General features: G+C 42.5%; 1 protein-coding gene across 1 annotated transcript in view; it reads right to left on the bottom strand.

Moving 5' to 3' along the window:
- Positions 1–26,739, bottom strand: part of RAPGEF4 (Rap guanine nucleotide exchange factor 4) — a gene marked incomplete at its 3' end in the record, with an annotated part of 310,629 nt that overhangs the window by 223,493 nt on the left and 60,397 nt on the right. Inside the window, 1 exon segment of the mRNA XM_079709744.1 lies at positions 12,940–13,086. Coding sequence (XP_079565870.1) covers positions 12,940–13,086 — 147 coding nt within the window.

Below are 26,739 nucleotides of genomic sequence, written 5' to 3'. Positions count from 1 at the left end.
ATACGCAAATCAATCAACGTGATACACCATATTAACAAATTGAAGGAGAAAAACCATATGATCATCTCAATAGATGCAGAGAAAGCTTTTGACAAAATTCAACACCCATTTATGATAAAAACCCTGCAGAAAGTAGGCATAGAGGGAACTTTCCTCAACATAATGAAGGCCATATATGACAAACCCACAGCCAACATCGTCCTCAATGGTGAAAAACTGAAAGCATTTCCACTAAGATCAGGAACGAGACAAGGTTGCCCACTCTCACCACTATTATTCAACATAGTTTTGGAAGTTTTAGCCACAGCAATCAGAGAAGAAAAGGAAATAAAAGGAATCCAAATCGGAAAAGAAGAAGTAAAGCTGTCACTGTTTGCAGATGACATGATACTATACATAGAGAATCCCAAAGACGCTACCAGAAAACTACTAGAGCTAATCAATGAATTTGGTAAAGTAGCAGGATACAAAATTAATGCACAGAAATCTCTGGCATTCCTATACACTAATGATGAAAAATCTGAAAATGAAATTAAGAAAACACTCCCATTTACCATTGCAACAAAAAGAATAAAATATCTTACCTAAGGAGACAAAAGACCTGTATGCAGAAAATTATAAGATACTGATGAAAGAAATTAAAGATGATACAAATAGATGGAGAGATATACCATGTTCTTGGATTGGAAGAATCCACATTGTGAAAATGACTCTACTACCCAAAGCAATCTACAGATTCAGTGCAATCCCTATCAAACTACCACTGGCATTTTTCACAGAACTAGAACAAAAAATTTCACAATTTGTATGGAAACACAAAAGACCCTGAAGAGCCAAAGCAATCTTGAGAACGAAAAATGGAGCTGGAAGAATCAGGTTCCCTGACTTCAGACTATACTACAAGGCTACAGCAATCAAGACAGTATGGTACTGGCACAAAAACAGAAATATAGATCAATGGAACAGGACAGAAAGCCCAGAGATAAACCCACACACATATGGTCACCTTATCTTTGATAAAGGAGGCAAGAATATACAGTGGAGAAAAGACAGCCTCTTCATAAGTGGTGCTGAGAAAACTGGACAGGGACATGTAAAAGTATGAGATTAGAACACTCCCTAACACCATACACAAAAATAAGCTCAAAATGGATTAAAGATCTAAATGTAAGGCCAGAAACTAAAACTCTTAGAGGAAAATATAGGCAGAACACTCTATGACATAAATCACAGCAAGATCCTTTTTGACCCACCTCCTAGAGAAATGAAAATAAAAACAAAAATAAACACATGGGACCTAATGAAACTTAAAAGCTTTTGCACAGCAAAGGAAACCATAAACAAGACGAAAAGACAACCCTCAGAATGGGAGAAAATATTTGCAAATGAAGCAACTGACAAAGGATTAATCTCCAAAATTTACAAGCAGCTCATGCAGCTCAATAACAAAAAAACAAACAACCCGATCCAAAAATGGGCAGATGACCTAAATAGATATTTCTCCAAAGAAGATATACAGACTGCCAACAAACACATGAAAGAATGCTCAACATCATTAATCATTAGAGAAATGCAAATCAAAACTACAATGAGGTATCATCTCACACCAGTCAGAATGGCCATCATCAAAAAATCTAGAAACAATAAATGCTGGAGAGGGTGTGGAGAAAAGGGAACACTCTTGCACTGCTGGTGGGAATGTAAATTGATACAGCCACTATGGAGAACAGTATGGAGGTTCCTTAAAAAACTACAAATAGAACTACCATACGACCCAGCAATCCCACTACTGGGCATATACCCTGAGAAAACCATAATTCAAAAAGAGTTATGTACCAAAATGTTCGTTGCAGCTCTATTTCCAGTAGCCAGGAGATGGAAGCAACCTAAGTGTCCATCATCAGATGAATGGATAAAGAAGATGTGGCACATATATACAATGGAATATTACTCAGCCATAAAAAGAAATGAAATTGAGTTATTTGTATTGAGGTGGATGGACCTAGAGTCTGTCATACAGAGTGAAGTAAGTCAGAAAGAGAAAAACAAATACCATATGCTAACACATATATATGGAATCGAAGAGAAAAAAAAAAGGTCATGAAGAACCTAGGGTAAGACGGGAATGAAGACACAGACCTACTAGAGAATGGACTTGAGGATATGGGGAGGGGGAAGGGTAAGCTGTGACAAAGTGAGAGAGTGGTATGGACTGGCATTCCTATACACTAATGATGAAAAATCTGAAAATGAAATTAAGAAAACATTCCCATTTACCACTGCAACAAAAAGAATAAAATATCTTACCTAAGGAGACAAAAGACCTGTATGCAGAAAATTAAGACACTGATGAAAGAAATTAAAGATGATACAAATAGATGGAGAGATATACCATAGTGTATATACCATATATACACTACCAAACGTAAAATAGATAGCTAGTGGGAAGCAGCCGCATAGCACAGGGAGGTCAGCTCGGTGCTTTGTGACCACCTAGAGGGGTGGGATAGGGAGGGTAGGAGGGAGGGAGACGCTAGAGGGAAGAGATATGAGAACATATGTATATGTATAACTGATTCACTTTGTTATAAAGCAGAAACTAACACACCATTGTAAAGCAATTATACTCCAATAAAGATGTTAAAAAAAAAGAAATATTTAAGAAAATCCCTACCATCCCAGCAGTAATCAAACAAACATGATAACAATATGATGGAAAATATATAAACATATATAAGTATATATACACATACATATATATAAATGTATATAAAATGGTCATGCTAACCAAGGCTGGATGTAACAGGCATGCTCAAATACTCTTGGTGGCAGGATAAAAGTCACTGAAAATAAATTTGGTCATATTTATTAAGAGCCATAAAAGTTTTCATGGGAAAACTTTTTTTGGGAATTTATCTTAAAGAAGTGATTCTCAAAGTATAGTCCAGGGATGAGGTGGATGTAGACATTCTCAGCGAGTCCATCAGTTCAAAACTCTCTTCATAATAACACTAAGATATTATTTGCCTTTTTCACTCTTATCTCTCACAAGGGCACAGTGGAATTTTCCAGGAAGTACGTGATGTATGATGACACCATTGTTCTGACAACTAAGAGAATGCGTGCTTATAGGGCTGGAATTTGGGGGTGATTTTGCACCTTATTCTCGCACTTTTAATAACCAGACCACAGAGGTCACCTCTAATCACAAAGCTTCAAATCAATCCCCCTCACTCTGTTTCTAAAGTACTGATGGCCATTATCACTTACATCTGGCAGAAACCCCAGTTTGGAAGCAGAATGTCTGTATGGGGGAAGGAATAATTACACTGGGAAAATTTTACACAGACTAGTAAGGAACCAACATATTATTCAATTGTAGAGCCTTAGCACTGGGCAAAGATGCCAGCCAGGTACATGGAGAAGCCGCAGGTGCAAAGTGGCAGGGTGGATACCAGAGCCTGGAGCTGGAGGACAGGGGTTCTTGGCAGATTCATCTGGGGAGCTTTAAGAAGCTATGATGCCCAGGCCCCACCTTCTAGAGATTCTGGTTTCATTTGTCTAGAGAGGGCCCATGCACGGGAATTTTCTAATAACTCCCCAGGTAATTCTAATGTGGAACTAGTTTTAAGAATTACAATTATAGGGCCTCCCTGGTGGCGCAGTGGTTGAGAGTCCGCCTGCTGATGCAGGGGATACGGGTTCGTGCCCCGGTCTGGGAGGATCCCATATGCCGCGGAGCGGCTGGGCCCGTGAGCCATGGCCGCTGAGCCTGCGCATCCAGAGCCTGTGCTCCGCAACGGGAGAGGCCACAACAGTGAGAGGCCCGCGTACCGCAAAAAAAAAAAAAAGAATTACAATTATAAATGAAAGATAACAAAAAGCTTTCTTGCCTCTCAAATAATGTATTTTGATACAATATGAACCGTTGCCTATACTTTATCCTTTTCATTCACATAATTTATGGCTCTGCCTTCTTGAATTTGCAAACCGAAAGGCAAGGACGAGGCGCTCAATGTTTCAACACATAAGGCACCTAACATTCAACATTAACTTGAACCACTGCTGTCAGCAAGGCAGGATGTCAGTAAAGGTCCATTTATTTTACAAACAGGTGGCCTAGGAAGCTGGAGAGCTTTCCAAAAGGGCATTCAGCAAAGTCGGGTTAAACCAGGAATAGATCCGAATTTCAGGCCAGAACACTCGACCACATCAATAGCCTTTAGAAGGTCTGTCTTGCACTTATTGGTTTGAGTTAGACGGCTCAAAACACTGAGGTCAGTGAGATCAACCCCGGGCAAGACTGCAGGAATTCGGAGCTGCTGACTTTGGGACAGGATTTCCTGCTGCTCTTTCCTCGGTGTCAGACACCCTGCCCCAGTGACTGTGCCCTAACCTCTCCGCGGTGGCCTGTAGACTACACAGGAGTGGAATTTGGCCTGATGAGAGGAGGAAAGTCCCATGACCAGAGGGCTTCTGACACATAAAGAGCTTAACAATATCCCCAGCGCATACCACGTGTTCCTTCCAAAAGTCTCAAATTCTTAAAAGTTTTCCCAACTAGAACTGCCTTTGCCCTGGGGACCCGTTAAACCTCAGAACAGATTTCTCCAGCTGATGACTGAACAATAAACAAAACACAAAGCCAGGCATTTGGAAATACAACACATGACACCCTCAGAGGGCAGGCAGACCCCTAACCAAGCCCGCCCAGGGGTGCAGGACAGGAGGAGAAGGCAGCAGGCAGCACAGCACAAGTGAGGAAGCCCTGCCTCTTCTGTGTGGTCAGTCCCTTGGGACAAGGCTGTCTCAAACACTGTAATTTGGTCAAGTGACCCCAATCCTTTAGGGAGGCTGAAAAACAGCCTTGTTAGCCACACAAGAATTCACCAGATCTCTTTGTCTTTGGATGAAATGATAGCCTGGGTGGAAATGAATCTCTCCCTGCCCTCCCCAATATGTCCTTCAGCACCCTGTGTCTTATCTTATGGTACTTTTCAGTTTGTCTGATATCAGGGTGATTTGTGTTTATGCTTGTCTGTCTTCTCCACTAGATCGTAAACCAGGAAGACAGATGCGGTGCATTTTGCACCTCCCCATGGTGGGAGCCAACTATGTTTGTGGAATACGACAGAAGCTTCGAGAGATGAAATTTTCAAAGTGGGATCAATTAACATTGAGTCGAGCAGCTTTTTAGCAGGCATGCAGCCTGGCAGGTGAGCGGAGACAGTGAAGAGGGCCACTGCAAGATTAGAGTGCGGGGACAGGGTGGGGGGGAGGTGTCAACAGCGTGCAGGTAAATGCACAGCCAGGGGAAGGGTTTCAAAACCTCCACCAACAGCGACTCCTAAAAGACGTGAGTGACCACTGCACACTCCCGAAATGAACACCCAAAGGAATACCAGCTCAGAAGCAATACCAGCACCTTGCCAGCAAGCCTACCCACAACATCTGGGCATTCCTGGCACCTGCCAGCCAAGCCTTGATCTGTTCAGACCCCCTGATCATCTTCTGAGAAACAGTGAGATCACAGCTTTTGGAGCTGGCAGGACTTCAAGTCATCAATAATGTAACAGAATTCCCATCAACACTAAGGACTTCATATAGTCTGAGAGCTGCAGGCAAGGTGTCCTACCGGGGCATCCAGAGGGTGAAATACCATCACTCTCAATCTGTTTCCTTGCCCCCAGCTTCATTTTTAATATATGCCATTCACCAGATAAATACATATATTTAATATTAATGTGATAAATGTAACTCTGCCTACTTATGAACAAATATCTTTATCTCCTAGAAACATTTAAGATCATCAGGCTAAACAAACATATCCTTCACAATCAGAGAAAGATGAGCCACCACTTCCCCCCACACACACACAAATAAAGAAGAAATCAAATTATGTCAATGCCGTGGTACATATTTAGGTCCAGTGGAACATACTTACAAAAGCCAGAGATGTTTTAGAGTATAATTCCTAGAACTAAACTGCAAACGGTGACACATAATATCTCCCCACTAAAGAATAGAAAAAGACCCATTCTGACCTGGTAGGGCATACGTCCTTCTTTTTCTTTTTCTCAGTGTTCTCAGACATCCAGTGAAGAGCTGTGCTTTATTTGGACAGCAAAATGCACCTTCATCGCTGATTATTTCCTGTTAGTATGTATTACTGTTAAGAGGATCTCAGTCCAGGGAGAAAACCGGGGCTGGTGGTTCTTCAGGAAAGCTCAGGCAGTCAAAGGCAATAGGAAAAGACTTCCTATATATACATATATTATTTTTAACTTTACTTATCTCCTAGTAACTTCACTCCCTTCCTTTCTGGATTTGAATCATTTCACCATCCCATGGAAAAGCTTGAGGACAGCGGAGTGAGACCCTGGGGCAGACGTGAGGTCCGAGTCACCGGAGCAGGCTTCCGGCTCGGTTTAAAAGAAGCAGAACAGTGAGGAGAGAGGCAAGAGAACCAGCCAACAGGATGTGTGTGGCTGGAGTTCCTGGCATGAAGTCTTGGCTTTCATGTTTATTTTTGGATGTATTTTTCTTAGCCCTTTGATGCAAATTTCTGGCCTGGGAAGTAACCCTACAGTACAAGCTCCAAAGTTGCCAAAAGTAAGTACAGGCCTCTGACTTGGGAGAAAGCAGGTCCCTTGGCTTTTAGGTTCCAGTTAAGCCTCAGATGAGGGGGTGGGTCTCTGTACATTAACAGGCAGGCCAGGGGCTGCCCATCTGAGGATGGGTCATGCAGTTCAACCTCAATACCCAGGGCCACTAAACATTTACTTGAAATACCGGTCTACCTCGAAAGCCTACCATTAATGCAAAAGTGAAACAACCTGAAATTGTTTGCATGCTAAATAAAGTATTAAAACCCACCCAAAGGGCTTCTGAGGTTTTCATGTTCTAAGATACTATGTTTTAAGCGTTGGGTTTTAATTTTTCTGACAGCCCAAGACAGATAGGAACATCAAATCTATTCAAGCAGGAGCAGATGCCTGAGAGGTATATTACTCCAATATGGTTTTTAAAGTGCATCAGCAAAGACTAAGCTGCTGTAATTTCAATAATTCCTATTCTCATAGTGGCTTGAAAGATTATTAATGGAAAAGGGCTTTTTCTCCCTGCATAGTCCTAAAGAGGCAGTAAACAGAAATAGCTAAAAAGCTTTCCAGTCCAACAACTGCCAACGTATCTGGTAGAATCGAGAAATAAAGCACTGAAAATTAGGGAATAGAGATAGATGTAAAAATATTTCTTTGACAATATTCACTACTCTTAGAAATATTCTTGTTTACAAATTGTATTCTTTTCCTAAGGCAGAAACATGCACATATTTCTTATTCTTACCAGTTTATATCCCAGAAAGCATAAAAAAATTTTTCAGTCAACAATACTTATTGAGGCCACAGACACATTTGGGGAATAAACTCTATGGGATCAATCATTACATCCAAGCAACGGTTCTCTGTGATATTGTATGTCCTGGTTAGCATAAAATCACAAGAGCTTCTGGGTAACTATTACAGCTAAGAAACCACTTTTATTGTGGCATGGGTCAGACTACAACTTTAAAATAATTGCTTTTATTTCTAAAGACTCTAGTTTCATTGTTGTCTTTAAATTTTAAATAATTCATTCACATGTGTGTATTATTTTGCACATGCTCAAACATAGCCCACAGTGAAGGAAAGTTTTTGGCCAGAATGATGTTCATGCAATTGGAACACAGGTAGTAGATCACTAGTGCAAGGACCTCTCAGTGGTGTCTTTTATGAGTTTGATGGAGAGTGACTTTCCAATCTACTTCTCTGAACACACTGGACTCATCTCCTTATACAAGTCCATGTACTTGGAATATTCCATGTAAAGATGACAAAACATGCTGCAAACCTAAAAGCATCTTCATCCACGATGTTAGACAAAGTCGGGGAGCAAACAAAAAATACTCCTTGTCGTTGTTCTAACCACTGGAAACATTAGACTATATTTGCTGAGAAGAAATTCATGGAATTGGACAGTAAATCAGTATTTATTTATTCCAAGAGCCACCAGCAACCATAGATACTTGATCTAAGATTATCACGGCTTAAAACTCCCAAGCCTACACTTAACTACTTTGCCATTTAACTTCCTTACTGAGGGTATGCAAGGCCACTAGGGTCAAAGAGTTTAAATTACAATTCTCAAGAACTAAAAATGGTACTCCAAGACTTTTTAATTAATTTTTTCTGAATGAAATTCAAAAACATAACTTTCTCCTTTCTCTCTCACTCACTCTCCCTCCTGAGATGCTGTTGAAAAGTGAGATGTTTTATACCCTAGTTAATATTTTTTATTAAGTTCTAATATCAAAGAGGCATGAAAAGAGGGAAGTATTATTGACCAACTCAGAATAAATTTACTGTAATTCACTTAAGCTAAGAAAATATGACCTGACTTTGAGATGGAGATCCCAGCTCCCTCAAATATGATCATAAATTGGCAACTGAAACATGGAAAGGAAAGAGGAGAGAAAGTCTTCATTAGGAAAGATATAGGGTACAAAGAAAAGCATCAAGCTGCTACCTCAGTTACATCTTGGGGAATATATTTTTTTGATATATTTATATAGACGACTGAAATAATGCCTCTGGTCACATTTATGACAATAATTTTAAAAAAACTCTGGGTGCTACCAATTGACTTACAACATAATAGACAACATAAAGCAAGAGTATTGGGGATGAAATTGAATAGGATTTCAAAATCTCAGGTGTAGTTCTCTGGGTGTGTATCTGCGGAGAGCTGAGGAAACTTGCCTTTGGTCAGAAAAGGAAGCAGGGTTACCTAGCTCTGTTGCCGTTAAAGTCTCAAGTGTAAGATTTAAAATAGCCTATTCGCTCAGCCTACTAAAGGGCTACTTGTAGACTGTGCTACCTGTTAGTGATTACACACCATAATTTTCCTGGTTAGAAGTAACTCAGATTCCTGGTCCTTGTCAACCACTTTAAGTGACATCAAAGGCATAGATAAGGAGGGAAACTGCAACCTGAGAGTTTGCCACACAATGGGCCCACCATGACATTCCTCAAAAGTAAGCAGGCAAATGAGATGAACATGCAAATTTAGACCCATGATTCAGATGATCTAATTTCTACCGTGTGGGGACTATGGCCTAACAGTGAGCTCCTTACCATGCTAATGGGAGAGGCAGTATCCAGCTTACCTTTCTGCTGCCTTCTTTCTGCCATTTCATGGTTCAGTGAGGCTTCTACCTGAATCCTGAAGCTATGTCATCCTTCCCTTTTGATATTTGGCTACCAGATCTAACTTAAATTTCAGCTGACAGCATGAGCTTGGGTTTTAATGTCGCTTACATATATTATGTACCAGTGTAATGAATGGCTGCATTATAGACTCTGTTATCTGACATAATCAAGAAATAGGTGTTCTGGTTATCCAATATTTTGCTAACAGATTAGTGTTACATATGCCATCAATGGATCACCTATATTCAAAGAACAGAAATAGAATTTACTTAATGATAATGATATATTATACTCTGAAATAATATTGACTTGCTAGTCTATTTTCCCTCTCCTCCAAGTAGAACAGAAGCCCTGGCCCAGAGAGCAGGAGCCCTGTCAATCTTCTTCACTGCTATAGCCAGACCTGACACACAGGAGATTCTCATTAAGTATTTGTGAATAAATGAATAGTGGAATAAACATAAGTCAATTTTCTTTCCTCAAAAGGTAATTTAGAATTCCACAATTTCTTAGGATTATCATGTACTGTATATGCACAAGTGTGCCCATTAATAAAATTCTGATTCACACAGGTTGCTAGATAATTCTTTACTTGGAAGGTAATTCAGAATTCCACAATTTCTTAGGATTATCATGTACTGTATATGCACAAGTGTGCCCATTAATAAAGTTCTGATTCACACAGGTTGCTAGATAATGGAGTTCCTTGCATTCTCACTTTAGCCAGTTAAAACGTTGATGGAGCACCTTATTTGTACTCTGTGCTTGGTTGCATGAACAGGTAAATAAAAATGAAATATCTTACTAATCTCTTGCTCACTATGAGGTTCCAAACCCCAACCTGTAAAATAAGAGGTCAGTCTAAAAACTCTCTCCATCCTTTTCAGCTCACTTAAGTCACTGACAGGGAAGACGAGAATCATGCTCTGAGGTTACAGATGAGGGGTTGGACCCATGGAGCTACAAAATCACATGGCAAGGTTTGGGATACTAAGGACCACCTTCAACATCAATAGCCCCATTTAATAATTTTCCTCTTAGGGAAATCTCTGTGAAAAACAGCCCTAAAATATACTCAGATACAATCCAACCAAGGGATCAAACAAATCAAACCAATGCATCACTTATAGTGAGGCATCCAGACATTAAGAGCATCCTAACATACTCAGTGTCACCTTTGACTTCTTGCCAAAAGTGTTTGGCTTGATCTAATCAAACATTTAGTTCTAACTTCCGTTTACAGGAAACCCTAGGGTAGGGGTATAAAAAAAGATACCATAAGAAAATGATCAGACAAACCTCGAATTTGGGAGAAACTGACCTGGCCTTTTTAACAAGTCAGTGTCACAGAGAAAGAGAGACAGAGGGCTTCCCTGGTGGCGCAGTGGTTGAGAGTCTGCCTGCTGATGCAGGAGACAAGGGTTCATGCCCCGGTCCGGGAAGATCCCACATGCCGTGGAGCGGCTGGGCCCGTGAGCCATGGCCGCTGAGCCTGCGCGTCCGGAGCCTGTGCTCTGCAACGGGAGAGGCCACAACAGTGAGAGGCCCACGTACCGCAAAAAAAAAAAAAAAAAAAAAAAGAAAGAGAGACAGAGAGGGAGGGCGGAGGGCGGAGGGCGGAGGGCGGAGGGCGGAGGGCGGAGGGCGGAGGGCGGAGGGCGGAGGGCGGAGGGCGGAGGAGAGAGACTGACTTAGACCTAACAATCAAATGTTAACACATGGTTCTTTACTTGAGTCTGGTTTGAAATAAAACAGATATAAAAATACTTATGGAATAAATGTATTTATTTCTGGATATTTATGGGGAAATTTGAGCTGTGGACTGGATATAGATGACATTAGTATATTATCTTTAGTTTTGTAGGTGAAATAACGGTATTATGGGTATGTAGCAGGATATTCTGATTTTTTTGGAGAAATATTCTAATATATAGGATGAAATGTCGTGATGTCTGTCATTTACATTAATGTGGTTCAGCAAAAACAGATGAAGCAAATATGGCTATATGTTAACAACTGCTGAACTAGGTGAGAGTGTATAGTCTTTCACTGTATTATCCTTTTTGATTTTCCGAACGTCTGAAAATTTCTTAAATAAATTTTTTTTTTGGCCATGCCACACGGCATGCGGGATCTTAGTTCCCTGACCGGGGATCGAACCCATGCCCCCTGCAGTGGAAGCACAGAGTCTTAACCACTGGACAGCCAGGGAAGTCCCGACATTTTTTAAAATAAATTTTAAAAAATGTTCACAGGTAGCAACTTCTCAGGAACTTTCTTCACAGCACTGAGGCCTCCTAATTAAAATAAAATTTTAAATATTGCCACAAACCATCCTCCACCAGCAACTTGAATAAGTCATCACAGACAAAAGCAGTTCTAATGACATACATCACAAGTAGGAGTCATTTTTGTTCTTAAACCAGTCTTCCGAATTTGCTTTTTGGAAAAGACTTTTCAGTTCACCTTTTAAATGAGAGATCCAAAAAGCAGCTTATTTGCCTCAAGCTTGGTCCCTTTTAATTGACAGAAAACCTCTCCGCATACACCTCATGCAAACCTGCTTTGTCTCTGCCTTCCTAAAACTCGCTTTTGTCTCTGAACTTTACAGAGCAGTTGGAGCTCTTTAATATTTTCTAAGAGGAACATTTCAAACAAGTCACCCTGCAATTTATTCACTACTGCCAAGAATAAAAGTAACAGGTTTCACCACCAAGGCCTTCCAAGGCTTTGCAGGACTTTCAAGGCAAAGCATCACTCATTCACCTACAGGTTTGCTCCCTTAATGCATCTGTCATTTGTTTGGCTCTGGAGGAAACTATTTGATGACACAAAATTCTTTTTAGATCAAGTTTAAAATCTTAGCCACACTGGGACAGGTGGCGAAGCTGCCAGCTCGATGGGTTAACGCTTGGACATACTGAGCCAAGGACAAAGATAAGGAACAGCCACAGGTAAAAATCAGAAGCTTGAAGAACTGAAGAGGAATGAGCGTAAAGGATGCAAGGGCCTTTCTAAGCACTCCATTTACGATGATGGTGTATAAGATGATTTCTTCCCCATCCTTCTTGTAAATGAGCGTGGTACCCTAAAGGGCGCTGGTAAGCAGCGGGAAATGCACAAGCCGCCAGGACCGGCTGCCTCCATATCCACTGCTGTGCTACCTGTGCATTTTGAAGTTCGCAAGTAACCAGCCATCTTTATGTCCCTCGTTTCCCATACCTTATTACAGGGCACATCATTTTTTAAAGCATTTAAATGAAGCAGATGTTAACCCCATTCATTCCACTTTCCCAGGGAACATGTCAATGATGATTTTTAAAATGCCAAAGAAAATGTCAAAGTATTTTGTTCCCTAGTTAAGAATATATCTGTGGAATAGGAGGGGGGAAATACATAAAACACTCTATACATAAAACACTCTATGGTCATTCAAGAAATAATTATAATGTATGTCAAACCACAGAAAATTGAGCAAGCACTACATTAAAAAAAGAAAAAAAAGGAAAGATGTCTTGTGTCAAAATGGCTTTTTCACTCACTCATTTCAAAAACAAGTTTTGAAAATTAAATTCCATCCACCGGCTCAGAACAGAGCACATTAAGGCTTGACTCTAATGCCATTATCCATGTGGCAGCTCTCTTTCTTTTCTGCAACCACGTTAATTGACAAAGCAGCCTTGGGGCTCACCTCCCATAGTGCCTTGAAGTCCTTCTGCTCGATGCGGAGAAGTTCGCTGCTTTCCCTTGTAACAATTGTCGCATGGCGGGGAGTGTTGTCCAGAATGGACTCTCCAAAGGCTGTCCCAATTCCCAGAGTGCAGATGGTCACTGCATCCTGAGAATCCAAAACACTGGTCATCAGAAAAGCAAACATTTTACCAGTGGATGAGTTGTCTTTTCTTTGAAGCATATAGTTGACCCTTGAACAGCGGGGGGAGTTAGGGGTGCCAATCCCCAGCCCTGCACACACACACAGTAGAAAATCTGAGTATATTGTGGTTCCTGCACATCAGCAGATTCAACCAGCCACAGATCATGTCGTACTGTAGTATTTACTATTGAAAAAACTCCGCCATGAGTGAACCCGCACAGTCCAAACCCGTCCTGTTCAAGGGTCAACTAATTTCTATATAATATAACACTCAATTCACTTGCACGGTTCAACAAGTTTTGACAAGTATATACACCGTGTAATCACCACCCAAGGCAAGACAGAACATTTCCATCACCCCTGAAAGTTCCCTTATGCCCCTTTCCAGTCAGGACCCTCCTTTCAGAGGCAACTGATACTCTGATTTCTATCACCGTAAAGGAATTTTGCCAGTTTTAGAACTTCATGTAAAAGGAATCAGACAATATGCCCTCTTTGGTGTCTGGCTTCTTTTGCTTAACATAACGTCTGTAAGATTTATCCATGTTGCTGCGTGGATCAGTAGTTTTTTCCTTTCACTGACGAATAGTTTTCCATTGCAAGGGTATGTCCCAATGTGCTTATCCATTCTCCTATTCGTGGACATTTGGGTTGTTTCTGGTTTGGGGATATTATGAATAAGGCTGCTAGCAATCTTGTGCACGTCTTTCTGCAGACGTGGTTATCTTTTCGTATGACTACTCGCTCTAAGAAAATGGGGGAAATCATTTGAAGATGAACTCAGCTTTTTTAGTGAGAGAGTACAGTTACGATATTTAAATAAGAAACCGGAACGGGGATACTGTTAATGTCAGTCTGTCTTAAAGAGATGAGGAAACTGAGGGTCAGAATGGTGGATTCACGAGGCCCGAGTTCACACAGATAGCAAGTAACGCAACCAGGTTCCAATTGTGACTATCTGACTACAGATTCCCAGCTTCTTGTATCACGCTGCCCCCCTCAGCCACAATAGAGTAAAAGCAGCACCCAGTGAAGTGCTGTGTGGCTAGCTGATAAAATGTCCTGAATCAATGATTTAAAAATGTAAGGTGCAAAAAAAAAAAAAAATAAATAAAAATAAAAATGTAAGGTGTACTAAAAAAGTAATTTCCTTTCTGCATGCAACATGGGCGATGATACTTGGATTTAATCCTAACTAGTTTCACCCGGACGTTAATTTTGCAAGAGGTGTTATCAACTAAGGGAGATACACAAGGGTAATCCTGAGTTAGAAAGTACAGTTTTCCTTTCATGCACCTAATACACGATAATAGGCAAATGTTATTAAGATCAAGTTAGTGACTTTGTAATCACATTACTAAGACAAATGCCCATAAGAATCCAGTTCCTTGAACCAGAGCAAATTGCTTCTGCACAGATATTACCATTTAAAATTGTGTTCAGGAAAATAAAATCAATAATATCTCAGAAGAGAATGAAAGATTAGGGGGAAACATAAAAATGGCCTGTTAATAAATTTTCCAGAAAGGCAGCTGTTAACAAACTCAGTCAGAAAAATATCCCCAGGGCTGAAATAGCAATACCCAGCATGTCAGATACTTCTGAGTAATTTTCAAGATCTAGTAAAAACACAAGATGGATTATGATAAATCACAGACTTCCACAAATTCTTTAGACTACAGGTTCGCTTAAAGATCCACTAGCCTACTTCATCTTTTTTTTTTTTAAATCATCTGGACCCTTCAGAAAGAATCCTCTTAGCCTAATTTATACTCTCCAGTGTAAATTTCTATTTTAAAACCTGACAGGGATGAACCATACATATTACTACTGCCACTATCCGTGTAGCTTAATTATCTACGATTAGCTACAAAGTATAATGCACAAGAACTATGCAGATCTGTTATTCGTGCGCTTGCTGTAGACTTTTACGGAATAAGTTGTCTTCTCCATTTCTCATCTCCTATCCCCGACACCTGTCACCATGTGTCACCAAAAGGTATACAAAGACACAGCCTGTGAAAGTCAGTCGCATGAGCCCATCTTCTTGCTAGCGAGTAGCTCTTGCAATGATGACAAAAGACTGAAATTATTCTTGGATTTCCCCTAGAGAGTTTAACATGACACCTGCCTGCTCACACGTAACAACATTTAGTCATGTTAGTACTGCCAAGTGCCCTTCTCAGTGTAGCTCCGTGCGTCAGGACCTCTGTGCAGAGGGGCACCAGCCCCCGTCATTCCATCCAGCACCTGGGCTCATTCCCAGAATCCCACGCTCTCCCACCAGAGCTGAGTGTGGGATCCGACCTGCCTTCATCTCCTCCTTCATACTCCGTCCTCTCAAATGTAAGGACGGGGAATCACAAATATAAGATATGGTTTTGAAAGTAGGACTATGAAACCTCACCTGAAAGAAGTGTTACTTGCAACTTCACACTTGACTTTCAGCAGACTCGGTATTTTAGGACAAATTTACTTAGACATCTGAATGGATTTGGGAAGTGTGGATTGGGCAACTGGGATAATTGGGCACAGGGAAGAAGAAGAAAGTCCTAAGGAGAACATCTTCACTCTAAAGATGAATCACTACTTTTTTTTTTTTTTTTTTTTTGCCGGTACGCGGACCTCTCACTGTTGTGGCCTCTCCCGTTGCGGAGCACAGGCTCCGGACGCACAGGCTCAGCGGCCATGGCTCACGGGCCCAGCCGCTTTGTGGCATGTGGGACCTTCCCGCACCGGGGCACGAACCCGTGTCCCCTGCATCGGCAGGCGGACTCTCAACCACTGCGCGACCAGGGAAGCCCGAATCACTACCTTTATAGTCCCTAGGGGCGAGGCCTTGTTTGCATTTGAATTCCAGCCGGGGACCTGCAATGTGCTTAGAAAATAATTACCAAATAAAGACATTTACATTCAAATGTTCTCTCAGGTAGCAACCAATATGGTTGCTCAGTATGTACCAATAAGTTGAAAGGCAGGACAAATGTGAGCCACAGGAATGTGAGTCAGAGTGCACTCTTATTTTAGTGCACACTCCCAGCTCACCAGATCCCCGCAGGTCAGAGTTCCAAGCCTGAAACCCTGTGGAGATGCTTAAATGCATGCCTTTGCCTGCAGCTGCAAGTGCCCATTTCTGAAGGTAACACTACTATTCCTTTAAACTCACACATCCTCTAGAGATCTGCTCATGTCTCAATACTTACTAGATAGGGACTATTCAGACATTTATTTTCTGCTCAATTGCAGATTAATGTTCAGAAAGGTTACCTGAAAGGAAATATTTACAGTGAGAAAGACTGAAGAAAGCAATCGGCAAGGACTATGAAACATCAACAGTGAAGGAATGTCCCATTTTACATTAAGATGGCAACTTATTCTGGGGGACTTTCAAATATGAAATGACGATTTAAAAATCTGAGTGTCTTCATGTAGGTGGGTTTAGCAGATGCTGCTGGAGTCCTGCCAGATTCCCCCACCCCTTTCTCCCACCCTAGCCCTACCCTCGAAGGCAATTGTAGGTTTCTGGACAGTTCCCACATATACTCGCGGTTTCCCCTTTCATCTGCATTGCTCCACTTGAGGGCAGAGTGCTGGGCAATTAATGCCTGTAAGGTGTATCTTCCAAAGAGGCACGACAGTAGCAAGATAAATACGCCGGCTTCCTACCCTTCCCAGTTTCTTAGAGGGTCCCCCGGAAGGAGTGAGCCCAGTTACCCATAGCTGAACTCCTTATCTACACATTTTTATAGGCATTCCTCGTTCCTCCTGTCAACTTCCCACTCCCTTACGACACTTCCTGGGGTTTCCTCCATAAAAACCACTTGCAGCCAAATCCTTGTCTCCAGATTAGCTTCTGGGGAAACATGAGACTGGGTTAGCTAAATGTGGCCCTGAGTCCCAAGTTACACTGAGACCCCTGGGGAAGTACTGGGCCTAACCAGGATTCCCAGAGAGATTCTACAATAGCAACAGAGACCAGCTTATCACTGACTGCTTTGCATCAGACACATCCTAAGTGCAATATCCCTTGGGTGACACCTGAGAAGACTTCATTGTGTTAGTAAAGCATCCTGGGTCTCCAAGGCCAATTCTACTACATAACTAGAAGTGATGGGCTCTCAAAAAAAGAATTACCTATGACACATTACTGATATGATACCTGGTTTCTTCCTGCAATCTGATCCAGCTCTCTCTCATCTGTGAGTCCACCTGATCACTCCTCCTACCTTCTAAAAACTTAATTACCCAGCCACCCTTAATAGTACTCATCCTCCTGTGCATCAGTATTCACGTGGATCTCCACGTATGTGAGTGGAGTGCTATATGCCATGCACTGGGCCAGGTGTCTTGACTCTAATGTCTCATTAATTCTTCACAACAGTTAAAGGAGATAATGTATTTAAGTGCTTTGCACCATGCCTGACTCAAGAGAAATGCTTAATAGAGATATTCTTACTGATGGTATTATTAAAGCAATCCTGCAACACTGGGATTATTGTTATTTGATAGGTTGAGGAAAATCAGGCTCAAAGATGTTCAGTAATTTGTGCAGTGTGGCTAACAGGTAGAAGAGTTGAGACTAGAAACTAGTCAATCTAATTACCTCCCATATACTTCCTGAATTATTATATGAAATTTAAGAACCTCTTTCTAAGGTTCAGTAGGAAAATGGATTAATTATTAATTTAATCCATACAAGTCCTTTTTTCAATCAGCCAATTCACAGATTGAATACCTAATAATTCCAAATCACCAGGAAAATACCAAACATTTGGCACTGCTCCCCCTCCAACCCTCTAATCCCAATATTGGGGCCCACTTGACCCTCACCTAGAGGATCAAATCCATTCCAGGCTGGGGCTCCGATCCTCTTACTCAGGAGAAATGCAAGCAACCAAAGCCAGAAACTAAGAATCGCATCTGCATTTTTGCTTTGCCCACTCTGATCCTGTGCCCCGTTCTAATAACGGAGCTCCTACATCAGTTGGAGAAACTGGGTTTCTATCTTTCTGCGTCTCTGTCCCGATAACCTGCCGGTATCCTAATTCTTCTCAAAGTGGTAGACTGCCTCGTTGTGACAGCACTCCCCAGGCTCTGGTTCCTCTCTGGCACCCTTCTAATACCGGGCCTCGTCGTCAGCCTGGCCACCCATCTCCATCACGGAGCCTGCTTCCTGCCTCCCTGCCCATCACCAGGCCCCACCCATCATGTTAGACCTGCCTCAGCCCTTCACCTGCTCACCTGGGGGCTGTGCTGCTCCCACATCCTGCGTCCTCCCCCACCTCCTGCCCAGCAGCACCTGCACATGCCCTCTAGAAGGTGCCCGCCTCCACCGTGGGCAGCCCCCAGCTTCCAGATTCTCCTCCTGCCCAGGTGGGCACCAACTGAAGTCAGGAGCAATATCTTGGTATGGTATGTGTTTCAGCAGAATAGGTGGGGTCTGGCTACTTCTGCTCCTAAAAGTTGGTATTAGGTAAGTTAACAAAGATGTCAACAATCTGGCCCTGCTGGAAGGCAGGGAGCATCAGGCAAAGCACACACACCTGGAGGTACCAGAGTCGCGCACTCCACACTGAGCAGGAAATACCCTGGAGGCAGCATAGGGAGAAGAGGACGCACCTTGTAGACCTAGATTCAAAGCTCATTTCTGCCAATTACTAACCCTGGGCTTTGAGTAGAACGCTCCCAGGAGCCTCAGTATCCTCATTTGCGAAATGGGCACAAATCTTTCTCATTAGATTATTAGCAGAATTCACTATACATGACAGATAGTCCTATACGGTTCCTGGCACATAGGTGCTCCATAAAAAATGGAAAATATTATTTCTGACTTAACCATATTTATACACATGTATAGGTTATCTACATTTCTAAAAAGCAAAGTGTATTTTTCTACTATTTAAGTAACAGAGAATCTCTTATTCATTTTGCATTAATCTCCAATTAATGATGCCTTTTTCAACACTTAAATTCCAAGTTTCTCTGTCCCCCAGTCTGGATGTCAAGTGGTTTGAATGATCTGCAAAACACTTCAGCTCTCTGGGGGAGCATGTATTCAAAGGAACCCTTCTGAAGAATCCTGCTGTAAATCAAAGAATCCTTCTGCACTGCAAGTAATCACCCCTTAATTTATCTGCTTTGTATGTCTGGATTACAGTATACTGGGTTTTCTTAAAGTAGGCATTCTCATATGAGGCATTTTATTTGTTTGTTTCATTATAAACATTACTACAGTATGGACATGGGAATGGTGTTAAGAAAGGTTATGTGTCATAGCTGATATCCAAGCTAATAAACATGGACCTTGCACATGAGGTCTATGAGCAGCAGCTGAAATCTAATTTATACAAGTTAGACATTCTGATGAAATTTAAAACAATAAATTAGAAGAATTGTGTTAAGTACATCAATTTTTGACTGTCCTGTAACTTTGAGGGGTATCCTATTTTTAATCATGCATATTTAACTCACTTCCTTATTAGTAGCTCAAGAAGTTAATTGTCTCACCGCATATTTATTGTTTTAGATACATGTTGGGTTAACATCAAGGAACAAACTGGTCCTTTAAGTGTGTACACCCTGAAACAAATTTTTACAAAGCAAATATTTTTACAATTTTTATTTTAGACCTATAGGCAATACTTGCCATTAAGTTTGGTAGTGCCTGCGTTTATTTCATAAGCCGGAATTTAGTCCTGGAATTTATGGAGTGCTCCAAGTCCTTTTAGAAAATAAAAGTTTAATGGAAACTAATCTCTGAATTTGTCAAGGCATTAGGGCATATGTGCAGCCTAAAGGATTTACTACCAAGCAGGAAGGCAAAATACTAAGACAAATGTGTTTTTCTTCCTAACAGACAGCAAAGACAAGCTCTATTACTTTGAGAGCACTCCCCTGGAATCAGTGTTAGACACAGCACAACAAGATCAGGCAAGCTGGCTGCTGGAAGGTTCAGTGAGAATGGACTCGCATTAGCATCTGATAACTAAATCCGGGAGGCCAGCCCTGTTTCAGCAGAGAGCCAGTCTGTACTACACTGTGGCCCTGTCTTGCCTCCGCCCAAACCCAGAATTACATGCAACAAAACTAAATACAGTACTCGGATGCCCCAGGCAGGATGCTAAACAAACTCTGATCAGATCCTAACAAAGAGTGTGACCTAAGCATAGACAAGTAGTAAGAGATTACAAACAATCACTCTAGACTTGGCACCTTTCAGGTTTTATTGGCTTGATAAATGGGTTCAGAAAATGTTTCTAAATGACAGCAAGGTCTGAAAATAATGGGGTGAAATGAGAATGAACCAAGGAATCAGACAGACAAAAACAAAGACGGGGAAAGATAAAGCAACATGACAGAGAAGCATGTCTATCCTCCAAGTTTTACAAACAAATATGCAACGTTTAAAAACATCTTTGTTGTATAGACAGAGGGTTTAAAAAAAAAAAAGCACATTTTACTTTGGGAGAGAACCAGTAAGAGACCATTTTCCAAAAATTTGGCTAAAAATCGCCAGACAGCTTTATAGAGACTGATGAAAAGATGAATAAAGTGATGACCAAGGCCAAGCTCAGCCCCATTCTCTGATCCCATGAAATGGCTGAACAACATTGTTAAACTTGCCATTTCGAATACCAAGTGCATTTCCTGCTTTTTCTATTCTAGCACTGCCCTCTTGTGGTAAAATGACAACATTGCAACCAACAGCATTCCACTTTAGGCAACCAACCTTTCTTTCAAGGTAGTAATAAAAAAGCACGGAAGCCCTGCTCCTTGCCAAGCTTCGTACTAAGTGCTTTATATACATTAACTCATTTAAGGCAGGAATTAGTATCTCTAACTTACACGTGCTCTAACTTGCTTACGGTCACTCAGCAATTAAGTGGCTCTGAGGATTTCGAAAGAGGTCTGATTTAAACCATTGTGCACTGCATTAAGTAAATAGTAACACTTTAAATAAGCGTCTGTTATAGAAATATAAAAGTTTTAATGAATTAATAAAGCATCCCATTCCCTATTTTGCAGTATGAACTTCTATTTGCTCTGCAACCATCAGAAATTCTTCCTTCATATGACTGGGAAACTGTTATACTTTTTTGGTGTAAAGATTAGTTTAAAACTTTATTTTTAGGGGCTCCCCTGGTGGCGCAGTGGTTGAGAGTCCGCCTGCCGATGCAGGGGACACGGGTTCCTGCCGCGGTCCGGGAGGATCCCACATCCCACATGCCACGGAGCCGCTGGGCCTGCGCGTCCGGAGCCTGTGCTCCGCAACGGGAGAGGCCACAACAGAGAGAGGCCCGCGTACCGCAAAAAAAAAACACACAAACTTTATTTTTAGGATTTAAATAGTTACCATGCTAAAGAGGCTCCTCACTTATAAAATCTGCAGAGAAAAGAAGGACCCTGTCTCTCCGCCCCCCCCGCCACGCAGTTAGGTATTGTCTGAATAGTGTGGTTTTTAAAACTATTTATTGTTTTTAAGCTTCATATTTGTTTTATAACTTGTTCCAATGCTCACCCCTAACCTGAAATCCACTTAAACATGAAAAATTCCACCCATAGTATTGATATTATTCATTCCAGTGGGAGTGTAAAATCTCTGGCTTTTAGCCCGTTAAGTTAAATAGGCGCCGGAGACAGGCAGCTTCTTGAGCACACGAGTTCAGCTGTGGGCATTTGAAGGCCTGCGCGTCCTGCTTATAGGCTTAGGTAAGAAACCGAGGGTGGGGACAGGTCTCGCTGGGAACTGGAGGATATATCCCCAGCAGAATCTGTGCTGCCGAGTGGAAATCTACGCGAGCACGTGAGCCAGGCTGTGACACTCGGGGATAGTGAAGCGGTCCGTGGGCAGGGCCCCTTGCTGGGCATTCTCAGTTTCAGGGGGTAAGACAACGCACGGCCAGGCAGGAAAACGGCTGGGCAGCTGGGAGAGAGGCCTCTGACAGCCGCACAGGGACACAGGGGCAGGAGTACTTCCCAAGTAGGTTTTGTTTTACGGAGTAGTGGGATCAATATAAATTACAGGAAGGCATTTCCAAGGACGGTCCCTAAAAGTTCACCGTAATAACAGGAATGGAATAATCCATGTACTTCCCAGAGTTCTTAGCACACCCATGGTTTCAAGGCAGTAACGCAAGAAACGAAAGCACCGTGGCACCAGCTCCTCGGGGTGGGTCTCGGGCAGGTACAGCCCACATCCCTCTCCTCATCCGGAGGCTTTTGTCTCTCCCCTTCCCCGGTCCGCGCTCGAGGCCTTGGACTGGGGAGACTCAGGTGAAGAGAAGACGGGGAAGCAGAGTGTAGGCCTAACTGCGTGAGAGGCAGAAAAGCTGGTCCCAGCCAGCGCGCGGCAGGCTCCTGTACCCCGGGGTGCCGGTCCCGAGCCAGGAGCGGACACAGGGCGGGGCAGCATCGGCGCGCCAGGTCGTGCCTCCCCGGCTGGCACACGTGTTTCTAAACTGACTGGGCGGGCTGACCCCAAACAAGACCAGGAGGCGAGCCATCTCTGCAGCCCCATGGCTTTTCCCCTCCGCTCCCCCTGCCAGGAAAGGGCCAGAAAATATATTACTACTCACCGGCGTGTTTCTGTTTTCCTCCTTCTCCCAAATGCGGAATCAAGGGCTTTCTTTGTTATAACGTTGGGTATCGGCGTGATCCCAGGGGATGAAGAAGGCGCCACACACCCCCCGTGACCCCCATGCGTGTATACCGGCAGCGCCTGGGAGCAAGCGCCTTTTGTACCCGTAGTCTCCTCCCCAAGCAGATGGTCCCTCGTATGGCTAGCCTCAGCGTGACACGAGCAGACCACTGGATTGGGGAAGGAAGTCAGGTGACTTACAGCTCTACGGGCTACCATTGGGTCCTCCTGAGTGGGCAACTCATTCACCTGTGACCTAAGCAAGATGCAACACAGCTGGGTCGACCTAACAGCGCGGCTCCAACAAAAGAGTGCAGGTGAAATGCTTTGCACATGATGAGATTTAATACTACTCTGCTCGTAGTGTATGGCCAATGAGAAATAAGTGTGACCCTCCACGGGAGGTCCAAAGAATTCAAGAAGAACCTGCCAAACCAATCATACAGAGAGCAAGAAGTGAGTTTTCTTACTCTGGTGAGCAGAAAAGTATAGAGGAATGATGAGAAGGGAGAAAAAGTAATATATTGAAACAGGCAGGAAAGTAACATGAATTTATGAGGCAAATACAATACTTCTGCTCTGTGTATTCTTAAAGTTATATATAGTTATATCTTCCTATCATACAGAAGAAATAGGGTGATTTTTTTTCAGAAAAAATTCCCCCAAAATCAATAGTACCTAATAAATGTACGCCATAAAAATACTATACCAGAATCTGTGAAGGGTTTTCTTCCTTACGTGTTTCTTATTTCAATCAGTGGCATCACCACCCACCTCATCATCCAAGTCAGGCTCCTCCTTTTCTCTCAACCCCCTACACATGCCATCAACACCTATCCCATGCTCTAACCTAGAAACCCTTGGAAGGGATGGGCCACGCTCATTTCGCTGCGCGCGTCCAGGCCTGAAAGGTGGTGCCGGAGGGCCCACAGGCCAGGGGCAGCCCAGCAGAGGGCGAGAAGCGGACCTTCCCCAGCAGCACGCCTCACGAGGGCTTGGAGGTGAGGCGTGGAGCTCTGAGTTCTGAGCTGGAATCGGAAATGCAGGAGGGTGGCTGCAGGAGCTGCAGGGGAAAAGCTGCTTCTCTGCACACTCGTCATTCCTTAACTGCTCAGCCCTCACTGTATCCCTTCCCCTTCCCATCCTCCGGATGGCACCTGTACAACCCTGAGGGTCAAGAACTTGAGCCCTAGAATCACAGAGAACTGGCTCTGACACCTAATGGCTGTGTAACCTGTCAAATGAGACTAATAATAGCACTGAATGGGGAAGGCAATGCAGGGAGTAGCCAGTGAAATAAAACTTGTAAAGTGCTTTGCACAAAGCTGCCTCTAGTGGGCGCCCTGTTACCATTAGCCATTCCTGCCCTTATCTCACCATTCTGGCTCAGCTAAAACCCCACTGAGGAGCCACAACTCAGAGATAAGGTTGGCAGTTCATCACCACCATCTCCTCTGACTTCTGACTCTCAGATGAGAAGAGAGGCATGCAGGGCAGGGTGAGCCTTGAGGAAAGGAAATGGAGGGGCGGGCTAGCAAGAAAGTGCCCTAACCACTTTTGAAGATTTGACTCTTTGCTGTTACCTCATTTCTTTCCTTAATTCTCTCTTAGTCTCTTTTAACTTCTCTTCTTTTTCTTTTACTGCCCCCTGCCCACCTATTTTCGTGTGTGAACAGCAGGAAGAACATGAAATTTGGAGTGTGTCAGGTGTGAATTCAATTCTTTTTTTTTTCTTGCCTGCATTTTATAAAACTAAAATGAGTTTATTTTGCTAAGTCAAGCAGTAAAAAGAAGGAAATACTTCTCTTTTATAGCCATGTACCTCTAAAGCCACTGTCCAGGAATTTTCCAGCACTAACATTTTTGGTCCGCAGAGACCAAAAATATGCAGATAAAGTTAGTCCCAGCAAAGATTCCACAACGTAACCAAACTTTATTTACATACACAGGGGAAAAACAAACCCATAGATTTAATACAAATTTCAAAAAATGTGGCCTCATAAAACTGTCATTCAGAGATCAGTAAGGACTCTGCTTTATCTACTTAGTGGCGGACATTAACAACTCCTCTGGGCAGACAACGGTCAACGCAGTAATTAGCCAGAAAACTGTGACGACTTGCAGTGGCTTCTTTTTCCTACAAAAATATTAATACTGCTGCATGAGGTTTCATATAATGCATGGCGACTTACTAAGTGAAAGAAATTGGAAAAAAACTTGAAATCAGGAAGTAAACAAAATTAGAGTTGCTCACATTCCAATAGGTATTTGTTAAGCATCTAGGAGGTATCCAAAATTTTTCTATAAGCCACAGAAATTTATCTTCCTTTACCAAACACAGAATTGTTGTAAAACCCAGTAAGCTTCATTTTGAAATGTCGAGTGAATTCAATTCTTAATTTAGCCACGTACATTTGTGTGGCCCCAGGAAAGTTATACATAAGGTCTCTGAGCCTTGTTTTCAAGCCCCTGTAAAATAGGACATGAATAACTAAAGATGAAGTCAGTTAATATCCACGGAACGCCTAGCACAGTGTGACACGTGAAGGCACTTAGCAATGCTGTTGCTGGTCTCTAGGAATTCCAGGTCTTTTCTTGCTTCTCCTCCCATGGCCCATTGCCCAATCTCATTTTGCTCCCCATGATAGGGGTATAGGATGGTTAATTTTGTGTGTCAACTTGGCTAAACTAAGGTAATCAGTTGTTCAGTCAAACAGTCTATATTTTGCTATAAAAGTATTTTTTAGATGTGATTAACATTTACAATCAGTAGACTTTAAGTAAAGCAGATTACCTGCCATAATGTGGGTGGGCCTCGTCTAATCAGTTGCAGGCCTCAAGAGCACATAGGTCTCCCTTGAGGTTTCCCAAAGAAGGAATTCTGCTTCCACAATGCGACATAGAGATTCTGCCTGAGTTTCCAGCTTTTAGACTCAAGACTGCAGCATCAACTTTCACCTGAATCTCCAGCCTGCCAGTTGCCCTGAAGATTTCAAACTTGGCAGTCCCCACAATCACATAAACCAATTCCTTAAAAGAAATATCTGTCTCTATCTATCTATCCACCTATCTATCCATCCATCTATCTATCTATCTTCCTACCTATCTATCTGTCTTTCTATCTATCTATCTATCTCCTGTTGGCATTGCTTGGCATCCTGTTGGCATCCTGTTGGCAAACCCTCACTTACATAGGATACTACTCTGATTGGCTAACTCATAGACCTGATGTGGCCACATCACTAGTGGGCAGAGACCAGAGTCCATTACAAGGCTAGAGCAGCTAGAAATGTTTTTTTTTGTTTCTCCCCTTTGAGCAACTTGCCACGAGAGAAGATTCAGCCATCTCACTCATTCTCCTTAGCTTCTTCCCTCCGTGTGGCTGAAACCCTGTCTTGCCCATCAGAGCTGGCTAGAAGGCTAGGATCACTGTCTGTCTCAGGCTATTCTTGGGAGGGTTGGAGGATGTAGAGGTCAATGCGTTTTCCTTGTTTCTTAGTGACTCTCCAAATCAATTCAGAAAACTCTGGTTGGACATTATGGTTGGACTCTGTGAAGTACACAGAGGAGGCAATAAGCCAGCTTCGGTATAAAACGAATTCCTAACAAAGTAAGAGAACAGCAAGCCCAGCTCAGGAAAGTTCTCTGCATTGGGGCTGAGGTCAAAACCACAGCTAAAATCTAAAGTTAAAAGTTTACTAAAAATTTTTTTTAAACCCACAGCTAATAACAAAGTGTTGCTCAGTTATTCTTGGCTGGAACCCCATGGTGATCCAGGGTAACACTCCAGCAGCCTCTGGCCAAATACTATTCTAATACCATCAAAATCTCATGCCAGCTTTTTTTTTTTTTTTTTTTTTTTTTTTGCGGTACGCGGGCCTCTCACCGCTGTGGCCTCCCCCGTTGCGGAGCACAGGCTCCAGACACGCAGGCTCAGCGGCCATGGCTCACGGGCCCAGACGTTCTGCGGCACCTGGGAT

The sequence above is a fragment of the Hyperoodon ampullatus genome, assembly GCF_949752795.1.
Source record: "Hyperoodon ampullatus genome assembly, chromosome: 8".
Lineage (NCBI taxonomy): Eukaryota > Metazoa > Chordata > Mammalia > Artiodactyla > Ziphiidae > Hyperoodon > Hyperoodon ampullatus.
Note: the sequence above shows the minus strand (reverse complement) of the source record. Positions and strands in the feature narration are given on the sequence as shown.